Source organism: Delphinapterus leucas, chromosome 15 (genome assembly GCF_059928025.1).
Source record: "Delphinapterus leucas isolate spDelLeu-1000000601 "Yukka" chromosome 15, BTC_Dleu_Yukka2, whole genome shotgun sequence".
Classification (NCBI taxonomy): domain Eukaryota; kingdom Metazoa; phylum Chordata; class Mammalia; order Artiodactyla; family Monodontidae; genus Delphinapterus; species Delphinapterus leucas.
Window position 1 is genome coordinate 70,142,907 of NC_143143.1, and position 27,615 is coordinate 70,170,521.

The 27,615-nt window shown below is 45.7% G+C and overlaps 1 protein-coding gene across 4 annotated transcripts in view; it reads right to left on the minus strand.

Moving 5' to 3' along the window:
* Positions 1 to 27,615, minus strand: part of CHD6 (chromodomain helicase DNA binding protein 6) — a 211,541-nt gene that overhangs the window by 8,516 nt on the left and 175,410 nt on the right. For 3 of the 4 annotated variants that reach the window (XM_022592389.3, XM_089896896.1, XM_089896897.1), the window contains 11 exons: positions 27,033 to 27,162; positions 25,443 to 25,503; positions 13,714 to 13,774; positions 12,776 to 12,992; positions 10,998 to 11,206; positions 8,298 to 9,881; positions 5,376 to 5,527; positions 4,782 to 4,988; positions 3,330 to 3,782; positions 1,524 to 1,718; positions 448 to 567 (listed from right to left, as the gene is read on the minus strand). In XM_022592389.3, coding sequence (XP_022448097.2) covers positions 448 to 567; positions 1,524 to 1,718; positions 3,330 to 3,782; positions 4,782 to 4,988; positions 5,376 to 5,527; positions 8,298 to 9,881; positions 10,998 to 11,206; positions 12,776 to 12,992; positions 13,714 to 13,774; positions 25,443 to 25,503; positions 27,033 to 27,162 — 3,389 coding nt within the window. Of the gene's footprint in view, positions 1 to 447; positions 568 to 1,523; positions 1,719 to 3,013; positions 3,783 to 4,781; positions 4,989 to 5,375; positions 5,528 to 8,297; positions 9,882 to 10,997; positions 11,207 to 12,775; positions 12,993 to 13,713; positions 13,775 to 25,442; positions 25,504 to 27,032; positions 27,163 to 27,615 lie in introns of those variants that run through there. The other variant, XR_016387920.1, reaches the window with a different exon arrangement.

Below are 27,615 nucleotides of genomic sequence, written 5' to 3' on the forward strand. Positions count from 1 at the left end.
CATTGCCAGCCAGGACGGAATAGGAGGAAATGTCTTAAATGGTAGCCAGAAAAACTTTGATTGGAAAATGAAAATTTCCAGTAATGAAGTTCGTTAAACACTGGAAACACACTCCTGATAAGGGTTAAAAGGTATTTTTCCCTGAACTGTCTAAAATGGGGGCGGTGGGGGGAGCGCGGGACAGGGGGAGCGGGTTGGGAATCAGGCTTTGGTAATGGTTTAAGTACAGACTTAACCCAAAAGTTTCGGAGGTAAAGGTTGAAAACAAACGACCACGGAGGCCATGCTGCTGGTGAAAACACCCCAACACCACTTATCACGGCTTATCAACCTCCTGTGGAGCTCCTGGTCCCCCTGGTAAGGTCGCCTGGCTACCGCCTTCCCCTGCTGGAGCTTTCTCTCTGAGTCTGTAAGGCCAGGCTCCACCGCGAGGTCCGTATTCCTTACCCTCAGGCCTGGCTCCTTGGGGACGGCAGGAACCCTCTCTTCCCCACTCAGGGAGTTGACGTCTAATTTTCCAGTATCCTTACAGCGTGGCCTCCTCTGCTTGGGTTTGTCTGAAAAATTCTAAGAGGTAAATGGAAACCAACATTACAAAACATTCTGCCACAGATTCTTCTGATGAGGGTGGTGCCTCTCAGCTGGTTTTGCTATTTTCTCGCTCATGGCCCTCTGCACAGGACCCGTCAGGTTAGGCTGAAGGGAACAGCCCCTTGGCCCTCAGCCAGGCTCTGTCCTTGAAGCCACAGTGTTCCTGCAGCAAAGCCGGAAGACAAGTCTCCTGTGGGGGCCTCCTGGCCCTCCAGACCAGAGCACCTGGCTGACCCACCAGTTTCCCAGGGCTCCGCTTTCCCCCGATCACTGTCTCGGATTCTCTCTTCACTGCTCCCTACTTGGCGGGCTTCGTCTGTCTCTGGAGGGTGTGCATCTGTGAATGCATCCTTCTCCTTTCCTTGGGAGCTTTCTCCTGCCACGTCTTACTAATGAGATGTACCCAGGACAAAGGTGGTGGTGGGGTTGACGAGCAAACGAGAAACAGAAAAACCAAGAGAAGATTCCGGCGCTCAGGAGCCCTCTCCTCCAGATTCTTAGTGTGGAGGACTGAGGGCAGAGGCAGTAAGAGGAACTGAGGAAAAGTTCCCGAGCAGTAACTGCAACTAACCCATCACCTCAAAGTGGTGATGCAGTAACTTGAAAAGAATACACAGGAACATTTCCACAAAGTGGCAGCGCTTATGCAACCGAAAGGATTCTCTGTGAGCTCATGAATGTGATCATTTGGGGGAAGGGAGGGCTGAGCTTGGGCAAGTTCTGTCCTCGTAAGATTTCCACGTCTACTTTCCGGCATGGCATTCTGATCTGGGCTGTAATTTCTGTTACTGGAAAACGTAACCAGAATTTAAACTGTTTTTCTCCACTTTACAATGATGTCCTCAGTGGACACCGACTTCTCTCAGGCTTCCTGGTCCTCCTGGCCCCCCCCCAGCATCTTCGCGTCAGAGACGGCACCGACACACACTCACCGCGCCAAAGCCAGGGACCTCGAGGGGGCAGTCTGCCTGCTGCCGCAGCCAGTCCAGCAGGCTCTTGCTGGGAATGGCTTTCTCGGGCTGGCTGCCGGCTACCGGGGCCGGCTCCGGGGTCGAAGTGGCAGGCACTGGCCCTTCAGGAGGGTGTGAGGTGCTCAGGGGGGCCGGCCCTGGGTCTTCGTGGACCTCCTGGACAAAGGGAAGACAAGTACGTGCAGTTCATCATGACAGAATGAAAACTAGTTTCTCAAAGGAAAACACATATGGTGCTGTTTGCATCTTCCCACCAGAACATGACTCTGCCTGTGCCTGACTACGAAGCCCCCACAGAAGCTCTGACGTGTTGGGCGTTCCCTCCACCCGACGGCTCCTCTCCCCTCTCGTCTCCGCAGTAGACTTCCGTACCGTCCTGTCTGCTCAGGTTCCCTCTTGCCGCCTTTGTCACCATCACTGACAGTCCCGGCGACACTGGCCACCCCGCTCCTCTCCCCCGTAGCACTCGTCACAGGTTTTCCCACAACAGAAAGTACCATGCTGCAGCTGCCTTACCTAGTCCTCTCTCAGCACTGCCAAAGCCTGTCTTACTCATCTCTGTATTCCCAGTGCCTATGTGGGGTCTGCTGATAAAGTACAACGTCAGTGCTGAATAAATACCTGCATAATAGATTTTTCAAAATACTCTGAGGCCAAGGAAAAAGGCTTCACTTCTTCCACTGGAATTCTACAATCATTACAGGAAAACTGGCTTTGCACCTCTAAAAAATGAGACAACCTTCTTGTAGACTTGGAGGGTTGGACAGGGCAAGAACCTGCCATTTCAGCTTCCCAAATTATATAGAAAGTCTAAGAGGGAAACATATACCAAGCGATACAGCGGAGCTCTCTGGCTCTAGAGAACCAAGTCCTTGGTTTGGTTCCCTGATCTGCCATTTACCACCTGGATAATCTTGGGCAAATTATTTAACGCTTGTAAGCCTCAGTTTGCTCATCTCCAAAATGGGAATAGTAACAACACCTTCACAGGGTTTTTGTGAAAATCACACAGAACAATCAAGTAAAACCCTGAATGCAGTGCCTGGCAAAGGCACTCAATAAGTATTGTTCATTATTACTCCTTTTCAAGTAAGAAAACATGAAACGTGATTGCTGTTTCGGAGCTCAAAATTCAATAAATGGGAGAAATCAGAATACAAAGAGAGAAGTCAGTGGTCTTCGACACACTGAACGAAGTCTGAGGGGCTCCTCTGGACCAGGTGTGCAGTTTCTGCCTCTTCTGTTGTTTACAAGGATCTCTGAGCTGAGAACACCTTAGTGTGACCTCAGGAAGCCTCACAGCGACCCTCTGTGGTAGAAGCTGCAGCCCCCTCTTTACAGAGGAGCAAAGGGGGGCGGCTCAAGGTGGCCAGCAGGTCAAGCAGCAGAGCCAGGATTAATGTTCAGGACGTCCTGACTCCCAAATCCCAGCTCCTGGAAAGCCCACTGACCTGGAACAACGTTGTTGCAAACACAGCCCTGCTTCTGCTTTACTCTTTGGATCACCAGTGGCTCCGAGACACTGGAGGCTGGGCTGTCACTGTGTGAAATGGTTCGTTTTTCCAGGTTGCATGCAGGTTAAGGGCCCTCGATGGACTAATACCTATTTCTAAAAGAGACTGAGAGCAACTGATGACGAGAAGATAAGCAGGACAATTGAAACAGGGATAAAAGATCCATAATCAAAAAGTGTTGTGTCTGAGGAAGAAGGGTTTGTTGCTCAGTGTATAGAGGTCAATGTTTGTACTTAGTGGCTCATATACCCACCAAGATCCCCGCCTGGAGTGTCGGCTCCTTCAGAAAGATGAGGTCCACGCCTCCGTCTACATGCTTCCGCCTCCCTCTCCGCCTCCTGGTGGCAGCGTCATCTCTCCTGAGGCTTCCGTTGACGATCTGTCCAGTCACTGGATGGATCAGGCCGGCTTGCAGAATCCCAGACAAGTCCATGCCAAGGGCTCCTTGAAGTGAACCGATAGCCCCAATCTTAGGGGTGCTGGCGCTCACTGGGAAAGGGGATGTGGCCCCCGGGGACCCCTCCGATGGGCAGGAGAGGTCTATCGCTGACTCTCCGTGCCAGCCGTTGAGGACAATGGGGGGGTGCCCGTGGGTGGCGGGGAACTGCTCCAGGCGCCGGGTCTTTGCGTCCCTCTCCACCTCGAACTCGTAAGGACGCCTGTGCTTCTGTTCCTCCTTTGTGAATACCGAAGCCAAGAAGCTCTCCTGCAACACACACATGTGGCAAGAGAGGTTTGAACGCCACCTCTGTGGCTGAATGCCAGCTCTTTCTAGGCCCCATTTCCTTGGGGCTAGTAATCACCTTCTCAGAGCTTCTTCTAACTCAAACCTTCTCAAACTTTACTACTAAATCACCTGGACAGCTTGTTAGAATGCAGATTCAACCTCAGCGGGCCTGAGATTCTCTGCATTTCTAACAAGTTCCCAGATGCTGTGAAAGCTGCTAGTCCATGAACTATACACCTGGAATTGCAAGATCATAGTTTAGGGAATCTCAGCCTCAGCTGTACATCAGAATCAACTGGGAAGTTAAAAAAAAAAAAAAGCCAATATCGAGTCTACACCCTGGACCAATTCAGTCAGAATCTGGAGCTTCTCAAGGTCCCCAGCGGAGTCCAGTGTGCAGCTGACAGTGAGAGCTAGTGTGCTAATAACCACGTGTCCTTAAACTTGACCTCTGAGTTTATAAACCACAAATAAAACTCATGCCTGCTTTGACTCCCCTCCTTTCTATCTGCTGCCACCGTTCTCAGTCCTCAAGTGTTGAACATCCCGATCTGTTCACGCCTCCCCTTCCTCATATAGTCATCAGTCATCACGACGTGCCAGCCAACTCCACCCCTTTCTTTGGAGCCACTCTGCCACTAAGCTGGTCTAGAACTTATCTCTTCCTCAGATGCCCACCTGCCTCCCAGCCCTGGAGGCACAGCCCCTCCCTGACCCCCATCTCCCATGAAGCTGCACACCACTCCCGTTGAGCCGCAAACACACTTTCATCACGCACTTCCCTGCTCCAAAACTACAGCCTCTGCTGCCTACAGGATAAAATCCAGATTCCTCAATGAACACTAATGGCTTGACCCCAAAAAAAAGAAAGAAAAAAATTCCTATCCACTCAGTATTTGTTGAATAAATGACTCAATTAAGAAGTGCAAAGCGTCCTCCTCCTTTGTTTCAAGGTCAAGGACATTCTTACAGCCTCACCTTCTGCATCTGGGCCACCAACGCTGCGCCACTGCTGAAGACATGTTCTGATGCCTCTGGCTCTGAAAGGCTGCTGCGGGGACCAGCGCCACTGGTTAACACGGGGGTGGGCAGCGCGGCCGAGGGCTCATACTGCTGGTTGGAGGGCCACTTCCCCTTTAACACCACATGGCAGATGTTATCCAGGCGGTTAATTATCACGCGATCCTATAAAAAAGAACAAAAGCTCTGAGGAATAAGCACCAAGTTACCCAAATTCACAAAATCCCCTGAAATCAAGTGGCAAGTTTTTTAACCAGAAGGAACTGATTAGAAAAGGGCGCACACAAGTGGACTCACTTTACAAGTCTTAAAAGAAATGGTATCGTCCAGACAACAAAGATTAAAAGCCACAGCGCTGTAAATACGAAGATAAGCTGACACTTCTGTCTTATGGTCTAATTAGGTGCATGTATCTTTAATGTCACATAACTAGTATCTTTTAAAGATACTAAACATTTGTCTGAGTCTGTTTCTCAGAAATATTCTAAAAGGTTTAAAGGAAAGGAGTCAAAGCTGAGGATGCTCTGGGTGGAGTGTGCAAGCTCTGGGTACCTTTGGCCACTCGGAGAAGGAATAGAGGGTTTTCTCCTGGAGCAGCTGCGCAATGGTGGGAGCCCGTGCCTCCTGCAGGTTGTCCCTGAGGTCCCCTACGATGCCCGAGGTCGAGTTCTTGCTCTCCTCCTCAGAGTATTTCCCTGGATAATCTAGGAAGGAAGGTTAAAAAAAAAATGAATTAGGCGCTCGGGAGATACTAGTGATCTGAAAGATGAGGAAGTCTGATCTTGTTTTTTAATTAGCCCAGTGTGTGCTCATTTATTTTTAATTGACTTATTAATTACCATACTTTCTATTTCCAGAAGCACTCTATCGGTTAAGCCATAAAGGCACGACCTGCTCTAGGGCTACCCATGCAAGTCATCCAATAAGAGTTTGCATCCACAACCAAACAACAACAACGACGATGAAGGACCGCAAAGAGGCTTTCCCATTTGGTGCAGTGGATGAGAGGAAAGTGAACATTATGCTCTGATACAGAAGTGGGGATAGTGTAGGAAATGTAACACAGCAAGAGGCTGGTGTTAATGATGAAGGAAGAAAAGTCCTGAAACTTACAACGAAGGTAAAATAGACCTGATTTATATAAAAAATGATGCAAAGAAACCTAGAACGTTTAAAGTACTTCACTGATGGAAAGAAATGGAAATGCCACTTATTCTTTCAGTCTTCAGTGGTGAATGTTTACTATCACTTGTGAAATGGATCTTCAAAGATCCACTTAACGGAGATGACAGGGAATGAACTGTGTGTAGCATAACGTCCTGGAAAAGTTGTGAACCTCTTTCGTGGTGAAATGACACGGAACGTCTATCCTCTGAAACGTGATGGTCTCACTTTTGACTGTGCAACAAGTCTCCCAGGGGGCCGTAGAGACCCCCCCACACACACCAGGAGCAGGGCCTTGCTAGGCCAGGGGATTCAAGGATCAACAAGACAGATGTGACCCTGGCTTTCTAGGCTCTTACAGCTCCATGAGGGAAAGACAGTTGGGAAAATGCACTAATTATAAACGAATAGTTACAATTATAAACCAGGGTGAGGGTCATAAAGGGAAAGAGACAAGGTGTCATGATAGGAAATAAGAGGGAAAACCGACTGGGAGGAGGGAAGGCTGGCAGAGAGGACCTGTCAAAGGAGAGACCACCAGGAAGATGAGGAGGCAGTGGGGAAAAGTACAAAGATGAGGCGGAGGGGCAGGATCATTGGGAACATGCTGGGCTCTGCAGGCCAGGACAGAAAATTTGAATTTTATTCTAGATCCAATGGGGAGCACCGCTGAAAGGCTTTAAGCAGAAAAGCTGAACTTAAATTTTAAGAAAAAAGCGGAATGCTGTGTGAGGGAAAACCCTGGAGAAGGAGCCACGAGCCCGGGCGCTGGCCCTGACAGCTCTGCCAGTTACTGCTCCTTCAGCGGCCGAGCTCCATCCTCAGAAATAGGGCAACCCCCTCTGCCTCACCTCTCCCACATCTCATGTGTGGAGGAGACCCCTGGGGTCCGTCAAAGCGTCTTTAAAAGCACTGGTGCTAGGGACACCCCCCCGGCCGAGTGTGCGCGATGCTCACCAAAGCCTATCAAGTTCACTGCTGTCTCCCAGCCCAGCCCAGCTCAGCCCAGCCGGAAGCCACGGCCACCAGAGGAAGTCCAGGCCAGCACAGCTCTCCTCTAGCCCATCCTCACTGGACTGTCTACATTGCCCAGGACTGAGTACTCGCTGATTTCCCCCACAACAGAGTTCCAAGAGCAATGTATACATGTAATTCCACACGTAGTAGGGACCCTTCGTGGCCTGGGACAAGGTCTGGGCTGGCTCCTTCTGGGTCGGCTGGGGCCATAGGCTGATGAAGCTCCTTTCAGTTCAGTTTCTGTGTCCTCATCTTGGCTGGTGTGTACATTTTAATTTGGGTTCAAAACCTTTCCCAAGTTATCACGAGGCTAAAACCAAAGGTGGGAGTTCAGAAATAAAAAGGAAGTGGGACAACCCAGGGCAGGGTTTCCCTCTTTAGATGAAGTCGCTGTCCTGGGGGGAGGGGCCGGCCTGCCTGAATCCCTGAACATCACTCGGCCCCTGGCACCAGGCCAGGCACCTACAGGGTATTTTTTGTTTTTCTGACAAGGATAAACAGAACTATCTTTTGTTCACCTAATATGTCCTCTTGGGTCTGATGACATAAAGACAACAAGTGAAAAAGTTAAGACCCATTTGTTGTTGCTCAGGATCTCTAATCACTGTATTCATATCCCTGCAAAGGATATACAAATCTCAGGGTCACCTATTTTAAAATCCCTTCAGTACCTAAGACTTCCCTATTTAAAAAGATCAAATATATCTGCATTTTTTATTGAGTGGCATGTAATTTGGCTATTCTTATTTCTGTTGAGTTACTTAAAGGAATCTCAACCCAACGCACCGACATTACAACACAGGGTTTTGACATACACGTGAACAAACGGCACAGTCTTTGCTCACCTTAATAAAGATCACGGTTATTTGTATTTTTGTGGCGTTCCTGAAAAATTACCTGCACCTCCGTTAAACTGCAGGTTCTTGGCGTTCCCTGGCTGTTCTACTTTAACCCAGTTTGTAGCACTTTACCTGGTGGAAGAATGAATTCCTTCCCCTCCACACTGTATCTGGCATCTATCATATAACAGCACACAGCCCCTGCCCAAATCACGCAGCCGACACAGCCAAGGTGCTACGATTGTCTACAATCATCCTCAGTTTTCTGGAATGATCAGAGTTAAGCTACTCCGCCTCATTTTCAGACCCAGGCCTGTGACCTTCGCTTTTAAACAACACGGTGAGTGTAAGCAGGTCCCTTCCAGAAGCTGTAAAACCCTTAACACCCCCCCACGCGCCCTTCCTGTCTCGCGAGAACTGGCTTATCCAAAATACAAGATCCCACACACTGTACCTTGACTCCGGCAGTTCCCGTCTCTATCATAATCATCTTTACTCTCAAAATCCACGTCTTCCGCCTTGAGTTCACTCCCTTCCAGATATGTAGGGAAACCTTGTTTCCCTTCTGCACTTTCTTTCCAGGGTTCTTTCAAAAGTTCATGTTTCACCTGAAACAGCTCTGGAGGAACAGCAGTGAGCTCGCCCCCCACTGTGACATTATTAGCTTTGCTTTTGTACGGGTCTGGGTTGTAACCCTGGGGTTTCTCCACTTCAAACTGGTCATTCTCGAGGCCTTGCGTCCACCTCTCCATGTGTTTGCAGTGACACTGACAGGCTGCGGGAAGAAAAGCGCCCTGCGGTCCAGGATGCTGGCTTCTGGCCGCCAGGCTTCCTTTCTTGGCTTCGTCCACAAGAAAGCCGCTGCGGCTCTTCTCCCCTGCCATACGAGCAGTGGGCTCGGTAAGAGGCGACACCTCTGGTCTTTCCCGCGTGCCTGCGGCCAGGTCTAGGTTTTCCTCCTCATTTTCCTCCTCTTCTTCCTCCTCATCACTGTGGTTCCGACCCAAAATCAATTTACTTTCTAAACTTTTGCATTCTAATAAATCAATTAACTGCTGATCTGATGACAGGTTTCTTTTGGAGTCATAGACACTCAGATTGCACATGTCAACAAACCCGCTCTCATTTCCTTGGTCCAAGGAAGGGGAGGCTATGTATTTGGTTTCCAGCTGCCCAAGGCTTTCAGGTCTCTGCCCTGCCTCGCTGCAGCAGAGTTCCCCTTCCTGTGAAAGAGACACCAGCAAATGTTTTCCATTTTTAATGTTCATTTGAGCTACTCCTGCTTCTAATGTATCCATAAAAGAGGGGCCTGAGGCTATTTCTGCCTCGTGGCCACCAGGCTGGAAGTTGCCATCTCTGCTTGTTGCGAGAGCCACGGCATCTTGTCTGGACTCGGTATTGGTACCTGGGCTCTCCTGAAAAGAGACTGGCTCCTGGCTTAGTGCTTTCTTACCATACATCATGCTCTCCAAGGACTCAGGCAGCAGACTCTCATCATGGGTGATGGAAATGACATCCTGAACTTTAGAAATAAAGTTTTCACAAGTCATGTCAGATAAGCTGCCCCGAGGTGGACCAAGATGATCATCCCTACCTTCTATTTTCACTAGATTCTCAGGTTCATTTTCAAGGGACTCGGAAGTCCTGCTCATTTGAGTGTATGCAAGAGATTCATACAGTTTGGAGTTGGTCTGGTAAAGGCAACAGAGACTCCCTGGAGCCTGGGGGTCGGTTCTTTTGTGTTGGGCATAGTTTCTGTAGGCGTCCAGGAAGGACAGCTGGGGGTCGGTCATGATGTAGTAGTCGGTGCGGTTCAGCCCGTGCTTGGCAGTGCCGATCAACAGGTCCCGATCGTGCTTTCCACACTCCCACCAGACGGGGAGGGAGAGGCTGGGCCTGCAGAGCTGAAGGCGCTCGTGCAGCTGAGGACACTGCAGCACTTGCTCCCGGACCTTCCGCAACAGTTCAATGCGGTACAGGGTTCTCGCGGCCCGCTCTTCAGTGATGGGTTCAACGCAGATGCTGGGATCTGGGGGGCCTGCAAAGGTGAACACAGAGCCTGTCACTTAAGGTGGCCCTTGGACATTTCCTGCCCACCTGAGCGCCTGCATCTTTGATCTTATAGTCTGACTCCCTGGGTCCTCAGCAAGGCAGGGCCTTAGTGGCCCCACTAAACTGAAAAGCTGAAAGAGAAGGGAAGGTTTTTATGAAACATGGACAGACCACTGAAGGTGAAAGAAGAGCCTGAAAACTCCAGTTTGGGAAATATTAGTTCCCGGTCAATAAGGAGGACTAGGTACCTTCTAACTAGGTACTTTATGGCTGTTATTTAGTTCTCACAAGAACTCTATGCTATACCATCGTTATCCTCGTGTAAGGATGAGGAAGGAGGCTCAGATAAGCTAACTTGCTCAAGGTGGCAGAACCAGGACTCCAGTCCAGGTCTTGTCAGCATGACTCCAAGGTCCAGATCCTTCCGATCTATGCAGCTCCCTGGCTTTAAAGAAAACAGCCTAAGTGTGCCACACACGGGCAGAAGGTGGGGTGTCTGTACTGTACATGCTGCCGCCAGCCCAGAACCCACACTGAATAGGCTCAACATTTGTTTCAGTTTTCCCAGAATACAGTCATACGGTCCAGAGCGAGTTAATCTATGAGTACGAGACTGAAGAGGGACAAGGAGGAAGCTGCTGCAAATTCCAACCAGGAAGAAATTTCTTAGAAAAGGTCTCTAGTGGAGCCTAGGGAGTTTAAATGACGGCCACTAGTTTTCCACAGCTACAAGTCAACACATGAGAAAACATTTAAGATTTAATCTAAGGAAAGTGCAAAGCTCATAGTAGGATAATTCTCTATGAGACTTAAAAAAAAAAGCATACTTTGGAAAAGGTAATTAATAGTAGTTTCTTAATATTTCTGTGACATTTTAATCCGAATTTCAATTTTCGTTGGAATCACATCATTTTGGGAGAGAGATTTTATTTTATGAGGGTGGACCCGATTAGAAGTCCGTGGATTTGTGAAAACCCACTGGTCTTTACCTGAATTCTTCACGTCGGCTCCGCGTCTATAGTTATACCTAACTCTGTACTTTGAAAATAAGCATGTTCTCTCCTTGTCCCACCTGGGATATAGTGACAGAGAGTGTCCTCACCACCATCCTTCCAGGCTGGCAGACGACAGACGTGGCGGCACATGGCCACAAAGCTATGGAAATAGTGCTCCAGGCTCTCGTCCGACTTCTTGTCCAAACGGGAAATGATGCGAAACTGCGTCCAGTCAAAGGTTTTCTTTTCTTGATCGTAAACGACACCAAAGGAAGACACTGTTCTGTAGAAGTCGGCTTGCTCTCTCCTAGTCCACCTAGAGAGGGAATCAGAAGGAGAGTAAGCTGTTTTCTTTCTTGTTTTTTTTTTTCAGTTAAAAAAAGCCAACAACTATTTACTGAGCACCTACTTGGGAGAGCCCAGGAAGTCAAGAGAGCAGGCAGAGCGGGTCTATTTTACTGTTTATTTTTATTCAGGATGACTTGGGTGGAGGGGCTTATAACACAGCAGCCCCTCAGCCTCTACCACCACCTTCAAATCATGTGTGCGTACTTGAGATCTTACTTCGCCAATTTTATTTTATTTTATTCTCATTATTATTTTTGGCCGTACTGCACAGCATTTTTGGCCATCCTGAGCAGCGGGATCTTAGTTCCCCAACCAGGGATTGAACCTGCGCCCCCTGCAGTGGAAGCATGGAGTCCTAACCACTGGACCACCAGGGAAGTCCCCTTGATTCATTAATTTTACAAATTACCTAGTTCATTTCCTCTTGTGGGAGATAAAGATTTTAATTTAAAAGCACTCTATATGCTTAAACATTCTGCCATACGACAACAGAGAATCACAGAATCCTGGAGGGACCTTTCAAGCCCTTAAATTCACTTCCTTCATTTTACAGAGGGAGAAACTGGTCCACAGCGGGGAGGAGACTCCCTCAGCCACCCACCTCCCTGACTCCCATCTCACACTGGCTTCCTTCCTGGTCTTACGTAGGCAGGTTGCCCACAACGATAATCTTTCCTAGGACACGAAGGTTCTCTAGATTTTATATCCTGCAGGATTAAGATAATGACTTAAGGAAAATGGATTATCATATACCACTGTAGTCTTCACCAGGGGCTCTTGGGCACGGTACTCAGCTAGGAGAGGGGTGAGAGGGTCAGTGGAAGAGTGAGAAGCAGGGAAGAAGGGGCTCTGGTTCTCTCTTTGGAGCTAGATGGGAGAAATCTACTCCCTGAATTACCAAATTTCATAAAGCCAGGAGTATACAGAAGTATCAATAATTAAATTCACTATGTGGCATTCTTTCAATTCACTGGATGTTACATCAAAAGGACGGAGAGATATAAAGACTCAAAGAACAGCAGCTCTGTTGATTTGCTCTCCTGGCATCGTTCTTAGCCTGTGCTGGCCTTAGGCAGCCATTTTTACCTTAATTCTCAGATGGGCAAGTAACTCCTTCCTTCTGGGCTGGCATTTTATGGTACTTATTGTTCTCAAAGGCTTGATAAGGACTGTTGGCTACAATAAGACAACTTCAATGCACACTATTCACTTTGCTGCTGAAAGAATATGATCTGATACATGCTAGTGTGGTGTTTAAATCACATCCCCAGAGACTGGGGTCCAACTTAGGGAAGAGGGTAAGGTTGGAAAATCACACAAGTCTGGGAACTGTGAACAGAGGGTATCCTAGATATCACCAGACTCCCCAGTCAGCACGAAAACACCACTGCAGTTGGAGGCTGGATTTAATTCACTCTAGAGACAACCTGACTCCATATGAGAACACTGGACACACCTGCCCTCCAGCTGTTGGGTTCCCTTTGTCACCTTTACCCATTGGGCAGCTCAGCACGTCCTTTTGGCCACTGGCTTTTACCTCTTTTGGGCTTCCTTGTTGATGAGATCCATCTCTGAGGACCTCCGGAACATCTCTTCCTGGACCCAGTATCCCTGGTTTCCTGGTCCCAGGATTTCAGGTCGGCAGAGCTCCTTGCGGTTACAGCGCTGGTAAATGGTGACCAGGCGTCGGAGACGAGCTGTGAGTGCAGACGAAACTGGCCAGGGTGATTTGTCTGGGTCGGAGCCATCCTGGGCTTCAAACATCAGTGAGGATATTAGTATTTACAAACAGAACTAAAACAAAGGCAACTGGGTTTTTTGGTTGTTGTTCTTCCCTTTCGTTTAAAGAAAACTAAAGCTGACTTAGTGACTTAGTGGAAGTAGCCGCTGTCCAACAATCAGCTCGGGAGCTAGGCACAGCTGGAAGGGCTGCAACTGCACTTTAGAAGCAGCTTTAGGTACGGTGGGTTCTGCTCTCTCTCTAGTACAAATGTACCTGTCTGTGGGGGCAGAACTGACTCAAGGGCCTTGCTCTAAGGCATCGGCTTAAGTGGATGCTCTGTGGCCGTCTCCATTTAGAACTAAGGGTTTCTGTGTAGCTGGGCTTTCCAAACATCAAAGCCTCCGTTAAGTTTGAATTCAGAAAAACAAATGAAAGAACAAACCAAATACCCCTAACTTTTCTCAAAAGAAAAAAAAAAAAATCACTGAAACCACGATTCCTTTTTATCTCTCAGACTCCATCCTGACTTCATTTCACTGCTGAATTCAGTGCCAGGTGGAGAAAGCTGGCCAGAGCCACATTAACGCTCCCTGTGTGACTCCCGCAGAGTTTGACGAAGGTCAACTTAATTGGCTTTTAAAAAGAGCCTCCTTAAAAAACAGCATTTTTTTCTTTTTTATTACACATGAACTCCAGGATAACTACAAACAGGGACCTTACTTTTCTTTGCCTTCAGAAGGACACAGTCTCACCTGCCCGGCTGTCATCCTTCTTTTCACCAAAAATGCCATCACCTCCATCACTGGAACTCTCCTAGGGATAAATGAAGTCATACCGTCAGCACAACTGCAGCTCTGAAGAGACCAACTCAGAAACCCAGTCCCTACACAGAAGGAATAAAGATGCACAAGAGACATCCCCTGCCCAAGAGCATCTCAAAGATCAAGGTGGTCCCTGATGAATGAAGCTCACTTATGCACAGAGTCTTAAAAGAGCCAGAAAGCAGTTTATTTAAAATAAGCATTTTCCCCCTTGGAATTGTGTGGAATGATTCTGCCTGTAGAGAATTAGCTTTAAGAATGATGAACTGGCATGCTCCCCTGGCAACTACATTTTACACACACTCTTTTAGTTGAGAATTAAATATTTGCGTTACTATCATCACTGGCAGTCTAATACTGTCATTTCACAAAGCATGTGCCTGCATTTTTGGATTTCTGCTGTGAAAAACTGTCATGCTCATGTTCATTATGCTTCATTTACTTCACAGCAATAGACGCTATTTTCCTAAAACATGACTGCTCCAGACAGGAGACCTGATGGCACAAACCTCCAGGAATTTAAAATTAAAATCATGATCTGAGGCTCAGAATCTGAAGTAATATCACAGGCACAGAGCTTATCCAAGTTGGAGTATATGTCAACCTGCCTCTAATGGATTCCTTTATGAAGCCTTTGTTGGTCTCAGGAATGGAACTTCAGAGGCTCCTTATACACAAAGCATGTGGGAGTTTGGGTGTGGGCGAAGAGACAGTGCGAGTCTTCAACTTACTCCATTTTTAACACAAAAACTTACTTTTTTTTTTTTTACTGAAGTAAAGTTGACTTGCGACATCCTATTAGTTTCAGGTGTAAAACAGTGATTTGATATCTTTATACATTAAGAAATGATCACCACCATGGGTGTACTTTCTATCTGTCACCACACAAAGTTATTCTAATATTACTGACTACATTCCCGATGCAGTACATCACGTCCCTGTGACTTATTTATTTTATAACTGGAAGTCTGTACTTCTTAATCCCCTTCACGTATTTCACCTATTTTCCCACCTACCTTATTTTCTTTTATCTTTTTTAAAAACTAACTTTACTTTTTAACAAACTTATGTATTTTATTTATTTATTTTTGGCTGCTTTGGTTCTTTGTTGCTGTGCATGGCTTTCTCTAGTTGCAGCGAGCAGGGGCTACTTTTTGTTGCCGTGAGCAGAATTCTCATTGTGGTGGCTTCTCTTGTTGCGGAGCATGGGTTCTAGGCACGCGGGCTTCAGGAGTTGTGGCACATGGGCTCAGTAGTTGTGGCGCACGGGCTTAGTTGCTCCACGGCACATGGGAACTTCCTGGACCAGGGCTCGAACCCGTGTCCCCTGCATTGGCAGGCAGACTCTCAACCACTGCATCACCAGGGAAGCCCTCTTATTGTTTTTCTGACTTGCGTCTTTTGACCTGAATGATAGGTGAGAATAACCCCAGGATTCATGACTTCGGCCATGGTGGAGCACAGGGTCAGATTCTGTCAGAATAAGGGTCAGCAATCTGCAGCCTGTAGATTGTTTTTGTGTGGCCCTTAAGCTAAGAATGGTTTTTAAGGGAAGAAGAAGAGGAGGAGGAGGAAGGAAGGGAGGGGCAGGAGGGGGAGAAAAAGAAGGAGGTGAGAAGATGTGACGCTACTGGCCCCCAGGCCTAAGATATTTACTGTCTGGTCCTTTACAGAAAACTGGGACACAGCCCAGGAGAGCAGCACCTCGGTTCAGGAGGGATGGACACACACCTATGACCGGCAATAGTTAAAATTCAAACCGCTCTCTTAGGCCCCTAATACCGGGGAAGGACCTGAGAAAGGCAGAGGGGCAGGGATTCATTTTCTGAATGCATTTCTTTCTTACTAGAGTAGTGGTAATAGCTGACGTTACCGAGAACTATGTGTTACTGTGCAAAACCCTTTACACGGCTTATCTCCTTTGGTCATCAGCACTGCTTCCCCAGGTAGAAAGTATTACTATCCTTATTTTACAGAGGCAGAAAACAAGCCCTAGAAAGTTCTGTAAGTTGCCAAGGTCACATGGCTACCAAGGGGCAGAGGTGGGTTTCAAACATGGTAGTCTGATGAGAACCTATACTGTAACCACTGAGCTGCCCAAAACAGAACAAAAAGAGAGTCCCGGCTGAAAATCTGATTTAGAGAGTGCAACATATTTAGAATTGGAGAACACTAGTTTAATCTCTCTTCTTTGCCCATGTAATACCAGTGAAGAGAAGGAACTTCAAGCTGATCTACTGTACCATTCTGGAGTGACACTTAAATATGCCAAAGCAGCCTTTCCCACTATTTAGGTAGTTAAAAAGCAAGCAAAAACCAACAACCAGGCCTTCCATCCTTCCTGCCATAGAGAACATTTTTGGGTATTCTTAGAGTACCCGTGAAGACCCTTAGAATGCTGAAAGTTGTAATTATAGACACTTCTAGACTGAGAAGTGCTGTACAGACTATGAGATGTGGGGTCAGGCGCCAGGGCTACCACGCTCCTTATTACAACGGATGTGTGGCTGCCGTGGGCACCGACTCCACAGGGGTAGCTCCGGGCTTGATGTGAGGCAGGCACACCTGCCATGCAGGCTTCCTTTCCACCCTCCCTAACAGTTTCTGTTGGCCTTAGGCAAACCTTCAAGTAAGGAAAGATTCTGGAAGCCGTAAATGCCTTTCTGTCTCCTGCTCTCTCTTGATGGCAGGTCCCCTCTCTATCACTGACAGAAAGGAGAAGACCTGGCTTAGCAGCAGCCGAAGTGAAAAAGATGTCATAATCTTGTGGTCACATAACCAATTTAATGTGAGTGTGACAGACCGGTATCGCAGGGAGCACATGGAAAGCCCTGCCTCTGAAGTCTACATGTGAACATGTAGTATCCTAGTTTCTGCCTCTGTGAATCAATCTGAAAGAAATATTCATCTTGGAAGAAGTATGAATCAATCATTTCCAAGGGCAGGGTCTCAGAGAGTGCTGACAAGTAAGACTGTCAAAGTAAGGGCAACAGGTTAGTTCCAACCTGCAGTTTCTCCATCTTGAGCACGCCTGCGTTTGGAGTCTGACAGTCCACTGCTCTCTGGCCTTGGGCAAGGTGTTTCGACCTCTCTCAAGCTCATTTCTTCATTTGCAAAATGGAGACAACAGTACTTTACGGGTGATCGTGGGGCACATATGAGTTGATTATGCAAAGCGTATAACCAAATGCTGGCACAAAGCAAATGCCCGACGTACGGCAGCCGGCACCGAGGAGATACCCACGTACAGGCCCAACTGCTAGAGGATCCTTCAGCGTTTCTATCTTTCAGTTGAAGTGTGCTCTCTAAGGATAGCTTCATGACACAGTGGCAAACAGCAGCAATAACAACAGCAGTCTACAGGTAAGTAAATGGCCAGATACTATACTGAGTACTTCACGTGCGTTTTTCATTTATTCATTCTAAACGACTAAATGGCCCTTTTTAGACAGAAGGAAATTGTAGAAAGAGAGGTTGATAATCTTATCTAATACTACATACAGTTATTAAGTGGTGAAGATGGAATTCAAACCTAGAAGGCCTGACCCCAGACGAGGAGCTCTAACCACTGGGGTGTATTGCCTCCGGTGGCTGAAGACACACCTGGTTGAATCAAATGCACTGTCAGTCACTAAGTGTAACTTAGTTTCCCGCGTGGCACTTCTCCGCCGAGGATGCAGGGCTGTTTCCTGATCTGAGAACAGCAGATCCCCCTTGCCTGTGGCTGCTCCTCCAGGCCCGGCTGCGTCCCCTCTTTGGTCTGGGTGTGGGTGCAGGCAGTGGCGCGGCAGCACAGACCTGCAGACCCAGGGAATTTCCTCTAAGCCCTTACAAAACTCCAGGGCCAAAAGAGCGGCGATGAGCTGCCTTCCTACATTTGTTTGCCAGGAACTGCGCTGGGTTCAGGAGCTCTGACAGTGGGAAGGATGCAGTCCTTATCCTTCTAGAGCCCACATTCTGGCCATTATAAGAGACATAAAATAAATACTGGCCATGTAGTGTGATGAGTGCTCCTAAACACAGTGGGAAAACCAGAAAGGGTCACCAATTCTGCATGGCCCAAATCAGGTAGGGGAAGGACATCTGAGAGGTGACTTTTGAGCACAGGAGTTCGCCAGGAGAATATAAGAACTCTTTGTGTAGAGGTAACAGGATGCGTGAAGGCGCAGTTAAAAAAAAAATCCCACAACAGTTTTCATTTTGCAGAAAAATCAAGCATCCTACTACCTTCATAAATTTCATGTACAAAGTAGATACATATCAAATGTCATTAACACAAAATTCAAGGATTTTATAATGGAAAGACTGCAGGATTTAGAAAAAGATGTGAGCAGGCAGACACTGCCCTTGAGGAGTATGACTTTTTTTTGCAGCTCATTATAACCATTTGAGCTTCCCCCGTCTAGAATGGGGATAAGAACAACGCCTAACTGAAGGGGAAACGTGCTTTGTAAGCGTGGAAGTAAGTGTGGAAGTACTCCATCTACATTCAAATATCTCTATTTGAGTTCAGAGACCCCTCAAACTCTCAACTCATAATAGAGTCATTGTTCAGTTCCTCATTGAACTTTTCTTATAGTGGGATTTGACCATTTTAGGCATTAAGTTTCCCTGCAGGAGTTTCTTCCTAGTTCACTGTGCATATGAACTCACCCTCCCTTTACAGAGAGCACCTGCTGTAGGAAGTGCTGCAGAGCGAGGACAAGACTGCTGGTTAGAACACAAGGACTACACCAGGCAGAGCTGGGCCGCTACTTATTACTACCTCAGCTAAAGGAGATGGTAACCTCCCTGCCTGCTAGGTTTGATAGAGAACGATTTCCTTTACCATTCTAGGCTCTAGACCATCCCAAACACAAGTAAACTTTTTGACTAACTGCTTTAGAAGGCATGTCCACTGACTCTAGCTGCAATTGTTTACCAATCAAAAGCGCTACTGGCATTAAAGAGAAAGGGTGGCAGAAGGGAGTAGACTAATCATCTCACATGTCCCTCTAACATTCTGTGGTTCTCCAGCTGCCACGTTTGAAGAGGACAACAGCACAGTGAGCTCTGGAAGGCACAAGAGTAGCGAGGGGTCTGGAGACAACATGATAAGAAGAAAGAGGAATTAAGGATACTTCACCTGAAAAGAGATTTAAAGAGATTACGGTAGCTAGCTGGTCTCAAAATTTTTTAGCCTTCACCTGAAAAGAGATTTAAAGAGATTACGGTAGCTAGCTGGTCTCAAAATTTTTTAGTCTTATCGGAGAGGAAAGTAAGAACAGTTTTGCTCTTTGCAGGACCAGAAGAAAACTAGACAGAGTCCATGGAACCAACTGGGAGTCAGATTTCTGGGTCAGAATAAGGAAATGCCACCCAACAACGAAATGGGCTTCCTTGGAAGATAGCACATTCCCCCTTTCCCTTCATGGATTCCTGGAAGCACCTACACCTGCCTGGTATGACCCCACAGCGATGTCGTAGAAGGGATGGAACACTGAGACCATGCAGACATGCGTCAGAGTCCTTGCAATGCTGAGATTCTCCCATCTACCAACCAGGCCCCCTCCTATGCCCAGGTCTGTTTAATTCAGGTGAATTAACTTAGTGATGGATGATACGCTCTTTGGGCTTCCTTAACCTGCTGATCTGCCTGAGAACAGAACTGGGAGAAGGAAACACCCAACCAGTGTCTTCAGTACAAGGGCCGGGGTGTGGGGAGCAGGCTTGGTTCAGATGTTGGCTGTTCCTCTACATTTGTTATTCTAGCACATGGACTAGAAGTCAATCTTAATCTGTTTATAATCTGTTCACCTCAAAATCTGGGAAAGGCACTCCCCATTCCTTCTGCTTTTGATTATATTCTATAGCCCAGGTTTTAGGGATCTGAAGAGCAAAATAAATAATACAGGCATTACTTTCATAAATGAATTTAAAAAAAAAGGAGTCCCAGAGGAGTTTAACCATACTATAAGGAAACTTGAGTTATTTTACCAATTCTGCCACAACTCCCACTTCAGTGCCCAGATCTCTCCAAGACTGAAGTAAGCATGAGTTAAGCATAATTCACTTTACCATGAACAGCTTCCAGAGCTGGGTCTGGCCTGCAGTTGGTCTGCGGGCTGCCTTTTCATAGAGGATGCTGCTGGGAGAAGGGGTGTGTACGTACAGCTAAAACACTTCCTACTCTCTTGACTATGAAAAGAATATTTGATCAGAAAAAAAAAAAAAGCCAGAATATCTAGAGAATATCTAGTCTGAACGCTATCATCTAGTAGCTGTGAGAATCTGGCAATGTCCTTTAACTTCCTGGGCCTGAATTTCCCCAGCTCTCACATGAGGGCAATAACACCTGAAGCTCTTACTTCACGTGGCTGAGGTGAGGATCAACTGAAACAAATGGGAAAAGTGCTTTGGAAAGAGTAAAGTTCCATATGAATTTACGGTACTATTTTCATTTCTTTGGTACTCAAGTTATTTCCATGGGAAAACACATCCCACATTCCAGACAAAGGAAGTAACTGGAGAAGCTAGGCAGAGCTTCTACCAGAATGGCAGAGCTCAGATTTTAATTGTCAAGACCAAACCCAACTTCCTTCAGGTCCAGGGTCTGAAGCTTCATGCTGATTTGTTTCAATCTACTGCTTCACAAACCTCAAGGAGATATGGAAACATATCTTCAAAAAATAATTATTTCTTACTTTGGGAAAGTGATGTCATTGTTACTGTTATAGCAATCAGAGCTGATGGAAACCAAGGTAAATACCATTCTCCAAACTAGAACCAAAAGAAGAGAATTGAAAACTTTTGGTTGGTGATCAGGAGGAGAAGAAAGATTATTCTGGTAATGGAGTCAGGCGAGGACAATGCTACAGTAACCTCTGGGATACGGAACCCATGAAATTCTAACAGATTTATTTGCTCCACTGAAAGCCAGAGAAAATGTGGTCAAATAGTGCTGGGGCCCTAGTAAGGTTTTGGTCTGCTTATGCAAAGCCCTAGAAACTCATCTGTAAAATGCAATATAGACTTCTGCTTCTGGGAAGATGCATATTTCCCTATTCCACACAATATTTACAACTAAAACCCCTGGACATTATATATAAAACAAACCTAAGAAAACTCTGAAAGGTGAAGAGAAGGCAGACCAACCAGGGACTTTGGGACACATGAGATGACACAGTGGTGAGTTTCCTGGGTTTTCTTTCTTGCCTTATATATCCTAGATCTGGAGGTAAAGAAGCTGGCTATCTGGAAATGACAAAGGGTACAGACAAAAAAAGCCCCAGCAAAAGCCTGCTCTCTCTAGTGAAGGACTAGGAAAAGGGCAAGCTAGGAATGGACAAAATGTTAAGACAAGGTGTGCTACACTTCAGCTCAGCATCACAGAAAAAACTTCTGCTCACCACATCCATGCCGGCAAAGGCTGAGTGGGCCTCTAGAGTCTAAAGGTGGACTCTAGACTTCCACCTTTGCCAGGCTGTAACAGGGCTCCCCATTCCCCTGCTGGGTGGTGTCAAAAAGCCAAGTAGGGAGCTGGGACTTTTATCCCTGCTAGGTTGGTAATAAGGTCCCCAACACCCATGGTGTCAGCAAAGACCATGTGTAGATCTAAACTTCCATTCCTGCCCAACAGTAATGAGAAACACCCCTGCCTTGGGTATCTTCAGGGGCTGACTGGGAACATTAACTTCCACTCCCACCAAGCAGTAAAAAGGCGATGTACTCTGCCACCCACCCCGCCCCGTTCCCCGGCAAAGAGGTGTCAGAGGCAATCAGCTACAACAGAAGTTTTAAATAAGATCCTGAGCTTCACAGTGTAATACCCCAAATGTTCAGGTTTCAATCAAAAATCACTTATCACATCAAGAACCAGGAAGATCTCCAACTGAATGGGAAAAGACAATCAACAGACGCTAACACTGAAATGACAGAGATCTTAGAATTATCTGACATAATAATTTAAAGTAGTCCTCAATGAGGAATTCTGAACATATTTGCCACAAATGATAACACAAAATCTCAGCAAAGAAAAAGATCTCAGCAAAGAAAGAGAGATCCAAAGAAGAACCAAAGGGAAATTTTGGATTTGAAAAATACAATAATGAAATGAACCAGACCAAACAAAAACAAAAACACAATGGACAGGCTCAACAGCAAATGGAGGAGAAAGAGAAAAGAATCAGTGAGCTCTAAGACAGAAAAATATAAAGTACCCAGTGTGACCAACAGAGAGAAACAGATTAAAAAAAACATTAAACAGGGAATTCCCTGGTGGTCCAGTGGTTAGGACTTGGCGCTTCCACTGCTGTGGCCCAGGTCCGATCCCCAGCAAGCCATGATCCTGCAAGCCATGATCCTGCAAGCCATGATCCTGCAAGCCATGAGGCACAGCCAAAATAAAACAAAACAAAACAAAAAAAAAACAGAACCTCAGGGACCAGTGGCACTATTTAACATTCATACCATCAGAGTTCCAGAAGGGGAGGAAAAAGGAATTCAAGAAATAATGGCTGAAAACTCCCCAAATCTGGTGAAAGACACAAACCTACAGATTCAAGAAGATGATAAACACCAAACAGGATAAACTCAAAGAAACCCACACACACAAAAATCAGTTAAGCTTCTGAAAACTAAAGAAAGAAAAAAAAAAATCCTGAAAGTAGCAACAGAGAAAAGACACCTTACCTAAGGGGAAAAACAACTTGAGTGACAGAAGATTTCTCATCAGAAACCAGGGAGGCCAGAAGGAAGTGGCACAACATTTTTCAAGAGCTGAAAGAAAAGAACTGTCAACCCAGAATCCTATATCCAGTGAAAATATCCTTCAGGAATGAAGGGGATATTAAGATATTCTCAGATGAAGGAAAAATAAAAGAACTGTCAACAGCAGACCTATCCTAAAAGAACAGCTAATGGAATTTCTCTCAACAGAAAGAAGAAATCTTGGGACACCAGGAAGAACAAAGTAAATAAAAATACAGTAGATGTTCCTTACCCTCTTGAATCTTCTCAATTATATTTCAGAATTGCAGCAAAAATTATAACATTGTCTGATATGATTCTAAATGTATGTAGAAGAAATATTTAAGACAATTATAAAGGGACAAAACTAGAAGTAAGGACACTATACTTCACTTGAACTGGTAAAATGATGATACCAGTGGACTGTGATATATTATGTATATGTAATGAAATATCTAGAATAACCACTAAGAAACTTAAAAAAAACACAACAAAACATACCCAACATAGATAAATCAAAAAAGGGATCAGAAAAAAGTTTCGAATAACCCACAAGAAGTCAGGAAAAAGAAAACAGAGAATAAAAAAACAGAGAAAACAAAATGTCAGACTTAAGGCTTAATGCATCAATAATTACATTAAATGTAAGTGGCTGAATACACCAACTATAAGACAGGGTGCATTAAAAAATATAACCTGACTAAATACTGTCTACAGAAAACTCATTTCACATAGGCAGGTTGAAAGTAAAAGGATGGAAAAAGTTATATCATGCAAACGTTTATCAAAGGAAACCAGGAGTGGCTATATTAATATCAGATAAAGTACACTTCAGAGCAAAAAAAAACTATCAGACACAAGCAGGTACATTATATATTGACAGCAGAGTCAACCCACCAAGAAGACATATCCTAAACGTGTATACACCAGACAACAGAGTTGCAAAACACGTGAGGCAAAAACTGATAGAATTGAAAGGAGAAATACACAAATCCATAATTATAGTTGGAGACTTCAATACTCCTCTCTCAACAACTAGACAGAAAATCAGCAAGAATACAGAAGAACTCAACACTATCAACTAACAGTACTGCGTTGACATTTATGCAGCGCTCTGCCCAACAAGAGCACAATACACATATTTTTCAAGTGCCCATGCAACATATACCAAGAGAGACCATATCCTGGGTCACAAAAATAACTTAACAAATTTAAAACCACTGAAATACTAGAGTGTATTCTCTGAGCACAATGGAATCAAACTAGAAATAAAAACCAGAAAGATTATAGGACAATCTCCAAATACTTGGAAATTAAATAACACACGTCTGATAATCCATGGGCCAAAGAAAAAGTCTCAAGGGGAAAAAAATTAATTGAATGAAAATGAAAATACAACAAATTTTACTATTTATAATAAATAGTAAAAATCGTGGGGCCTAGCTAAAGTAATGCTGAGAGGGAAATTTATAGCACTGAATGCATACATTAAATAAGCCCAAAAGTCTCAAATCAGTAATCTAAGCTCCCACCCCAAATACCCAGAAAAAGAGGAAAATAGAACAGAGGGGCTTCCCTGGTGGCACAGTGGTTAAGAATCTGCCTGCCAACGCAGGGGACATGGGTTCGAGCCCTGGTTCGGGAAGATCCCACATGCTGTGGAGCAACTAAGCCTGTGTGCCACAACTACTGAGCCTGCGCTCTAGAGCCCACAAGCCACAACTACTGAGCCTGTGTGCCACAACTACTGAAGCCCACGTGCCTAGAGCCCGTGCTCTGCAACAAAGAGAAGCTACCACAAGAAGCCCGTGCACTGCAACGAAGAGTCGCCCCCCCCCGCTCGCCGCAACTAGAGAAAGCCCGCGCACAGCAATGAAGACCTAATGCAGCCAATAAATAATAAATAAATAAATAAAAATTAGTGACAACACCAAAAGCCAGTGAAGATGAGGAGAAAGTGGATCATTCATACCTCACTGGTGGGAATGTAAAACGGTACAGCCACTCTAGAAAACAGTTTGTCAGTTTCTTGAAAATACTAAACATATAACTACTGCATGACTCAGCAGTTATATTCTTGGACATTTGCCCCTGCATGACTCAGCAGTTATATTCTTGGACATTTGCCCCTGCATGACTCAGCAGTTATATTCTTGGACATTTACCCCTGCATGACTCAGCAGTTATATTCTTGGACATTTACCCCAGAGAAACGGAAATGTAAGTTCACATAAAATCTGTATGCAGATGTTTACAGAGGTACTGGCAATAGTGAAAAACTGGAAACAACCCAGATGTTTTCAATGGATGAAGGGAGAAATACTACTCGGTGATAAAAAGGAATGAATTATCATTACACACAACAATCTGGATCAATCTACAGGGCATTATGTTGAGTGACAAAAGCCAAGCCCCAAAGGTTACATACTGTATGACTCCATTTATATAATATTCTTAACATGACAGAACTACAAAAGTGGAGAATAGGTTAGTGGTTGCTAGGGATTAAAAAGGAGGTGAAGGTAGGAGGGATGCAGATGTGGCTATAAAAGGGCAACATGATGGATCTCTGTGGTGGTGGAAATGTCCTATATCTTGATTCTGTCAATGTCAGCATCCTGCCTGTGATATTGTATCATAGCTTTGCAAGATGTCCCCCTGGTGGGAAACTGGATAAAAGGTACACGGGATCACCCTGTATTGTATCTTACAATTCCATCTAAAATCTACAGTCACCTCAAAAGCAAAAGTTTCATTAGAATAAAAGGGCAACGCAGTCTGTGAGTTGACAATTTTTACAATAAACTGTTGGGGAAAATGCAATGCAACTGCAGCAATGCAATCAAGTTCCCAAAGACCAATATAACAAGATGGGGGTTTCTCTCTTGATATTAAAGATAGTGTGGATTACAAACACAACACATTTGACTCACCATTTGTTTCTGGAGGCCATCTACTTTATCTTCCGTATTGTCTTCTTTATCTGTGTTGCCTCTAAATAAAATTAAAAACAAAATAAAAAGCATCACACACCATCGAGAAGCTATTTTGCAACTAGGATGCTTGCATGAAAATCCCCCAGAATCACTGACCAAAGAGAGTATTAGTAGATCCCTTTCCCCACAGGCCACAAAATCTTGGTTTGTCCAGTGTTACAACTTCTACGAGCAATGACTTCCACTCAAATGAGACAGCCATGCAAACTAAGAGTCCTGATGTGCTGACCCCCAGATCCCACAGTAGGATGCCATGGATGCAGAATCGCTCCTCACATTTAGCGGCCGTCACTTCCTTGAAAGGGAGCTCTGCTGTGCCTGCTGAGAAAGGACACTGCCCTCCGGACCATCAGCTGCTCGTCCCTAGATTAGCTGCCTAACATCTTCTCCTTTGTGAGCTTAACTACTGCTGATGCCTACCTGTTTTTCACTATCCCTGGTAAAATCAACTTTGAAGGATTCCTGTCTCAAATATTCTTCTCTCTGTTCTTCAGGCCCTGGGGGCAGAAGGAGCCTCCTACCTTCATTGCTTAACCACAGAAAGAACAGCCACCCCCAAAGATACCAGCTGTAAGCCACATTCGGGTACCTCCCCCAGGTGGTGTTTTCCCTGACCCCGTGTGCCCAACATTAACACCACTGGTCCTTCGGGCATTTGTTAGTATCTCTCTGAATGCCTCTTTATTATCCTCGGGGCAGAGAACGGTACGATAGCTAGGGCGTTCACCAGGAGCTAAGGGCAGATGGAAAATGCATTTCATCCTTTTCTCAGCCTTAGCACATGGTTAGGGGGCCTGGAATTGTGCACCCTCATGTCCAGGCTTGCCCGTGGCCCCAGGAAATGCTACTTTTGGGGGGGAAGATCAGGCCAAAAGCTTACCAAACACAAGCTAAGAGATATATGCGATGTTTTCCAAATATATACATATATGAAAACCACAGCTTTTCGCTATTTAGCTTTCCTATGAATTTACACATTTTGGAGTTATGCCCAAAGTAATTAAAACTCGACAAAGGGGATGCTTCCATACTTTTTTGCGCACAACCCAGTGACAAGACCTGAATGCCATGGCCATCAAGCAGTGGCTCCTAAGTCCACCTTACTCATGGACCATGAAATCTTTAAATAACACTGGAATTTCATCTGAGGCACTTCAAGGTCAGGAAGCCTGAACTTGCTGTACCGCTTCTTAACTTTCTGCCAAGTATGAGAAGTTATGAGAGGTCTGAATTCTTCCTTGAGAATCCTCTGACCAGACGAGCCTGATTAAGGAGTAGGCAGGATGGTGGGCAGCTTGAGGAACTCAGGAAGGACAGCAACTGGTATTTGGTTCAAAGTGTTTGGGATTCAAGGGAAAAGCCTGAGGCATCGTAGGATGTAACCAAAGCAGCAATTCTGGAAGGCAGTTCAGGTTTAAGGGAGATGTCAGACCGTGAGGAAGAGACTATTATAGAGTGCTGGATGTATGCGGTCAGAGATTCGTGGCGCGACAAGTCACACTGTGGTTGGCCCGTGAAGCGTCTCACCTTTCGGGAATGTCTGAGGTTCCATCTGTAACACCCTGCTCTGCAGAAAGGGACTTCTCGTCTGGCATCCCAACCTTCTCCAGGAAGCAAAGTGCTGGGTCTGCTCTCATGGCATTGTACCTCTCGTAACCTGATCAGGGGTAATGAGGAACAACGAGGTCATGTCAGAACTCACAAGATCTGCCTTGCGCCCTAGACAGTCATTTTGTTTCCCTTATTAAATAAAACAAACAAAAAAAATACTGATTTAAAAATGACCGGATCCTGTAAGATTTCCTGTCAGGGGAAGATCCTTGCGCTGAAGTGGACACATTTGAGGAAGTAGTGCTTGCCCCAAAATGAAAGCTGATGTAAATATTCTGTGTCCGTGAAGACACACAAGATACAGATACAATTCCCACTTGTTTGCGTCTTTTGGACAGCAAGGGAATCAGGCAAGCTGGTTTTGCAATGTCTTCCCCTCACCAACCCCCCAACTCTGGACACCCTATTATCTTGTCATCTCATGAACAGGCCTAGTTTTCTTATGGTCCAATTTTATCCCATGTGTTAGAAAGGGAAGCTGAGCAAAGTAATGGATGCA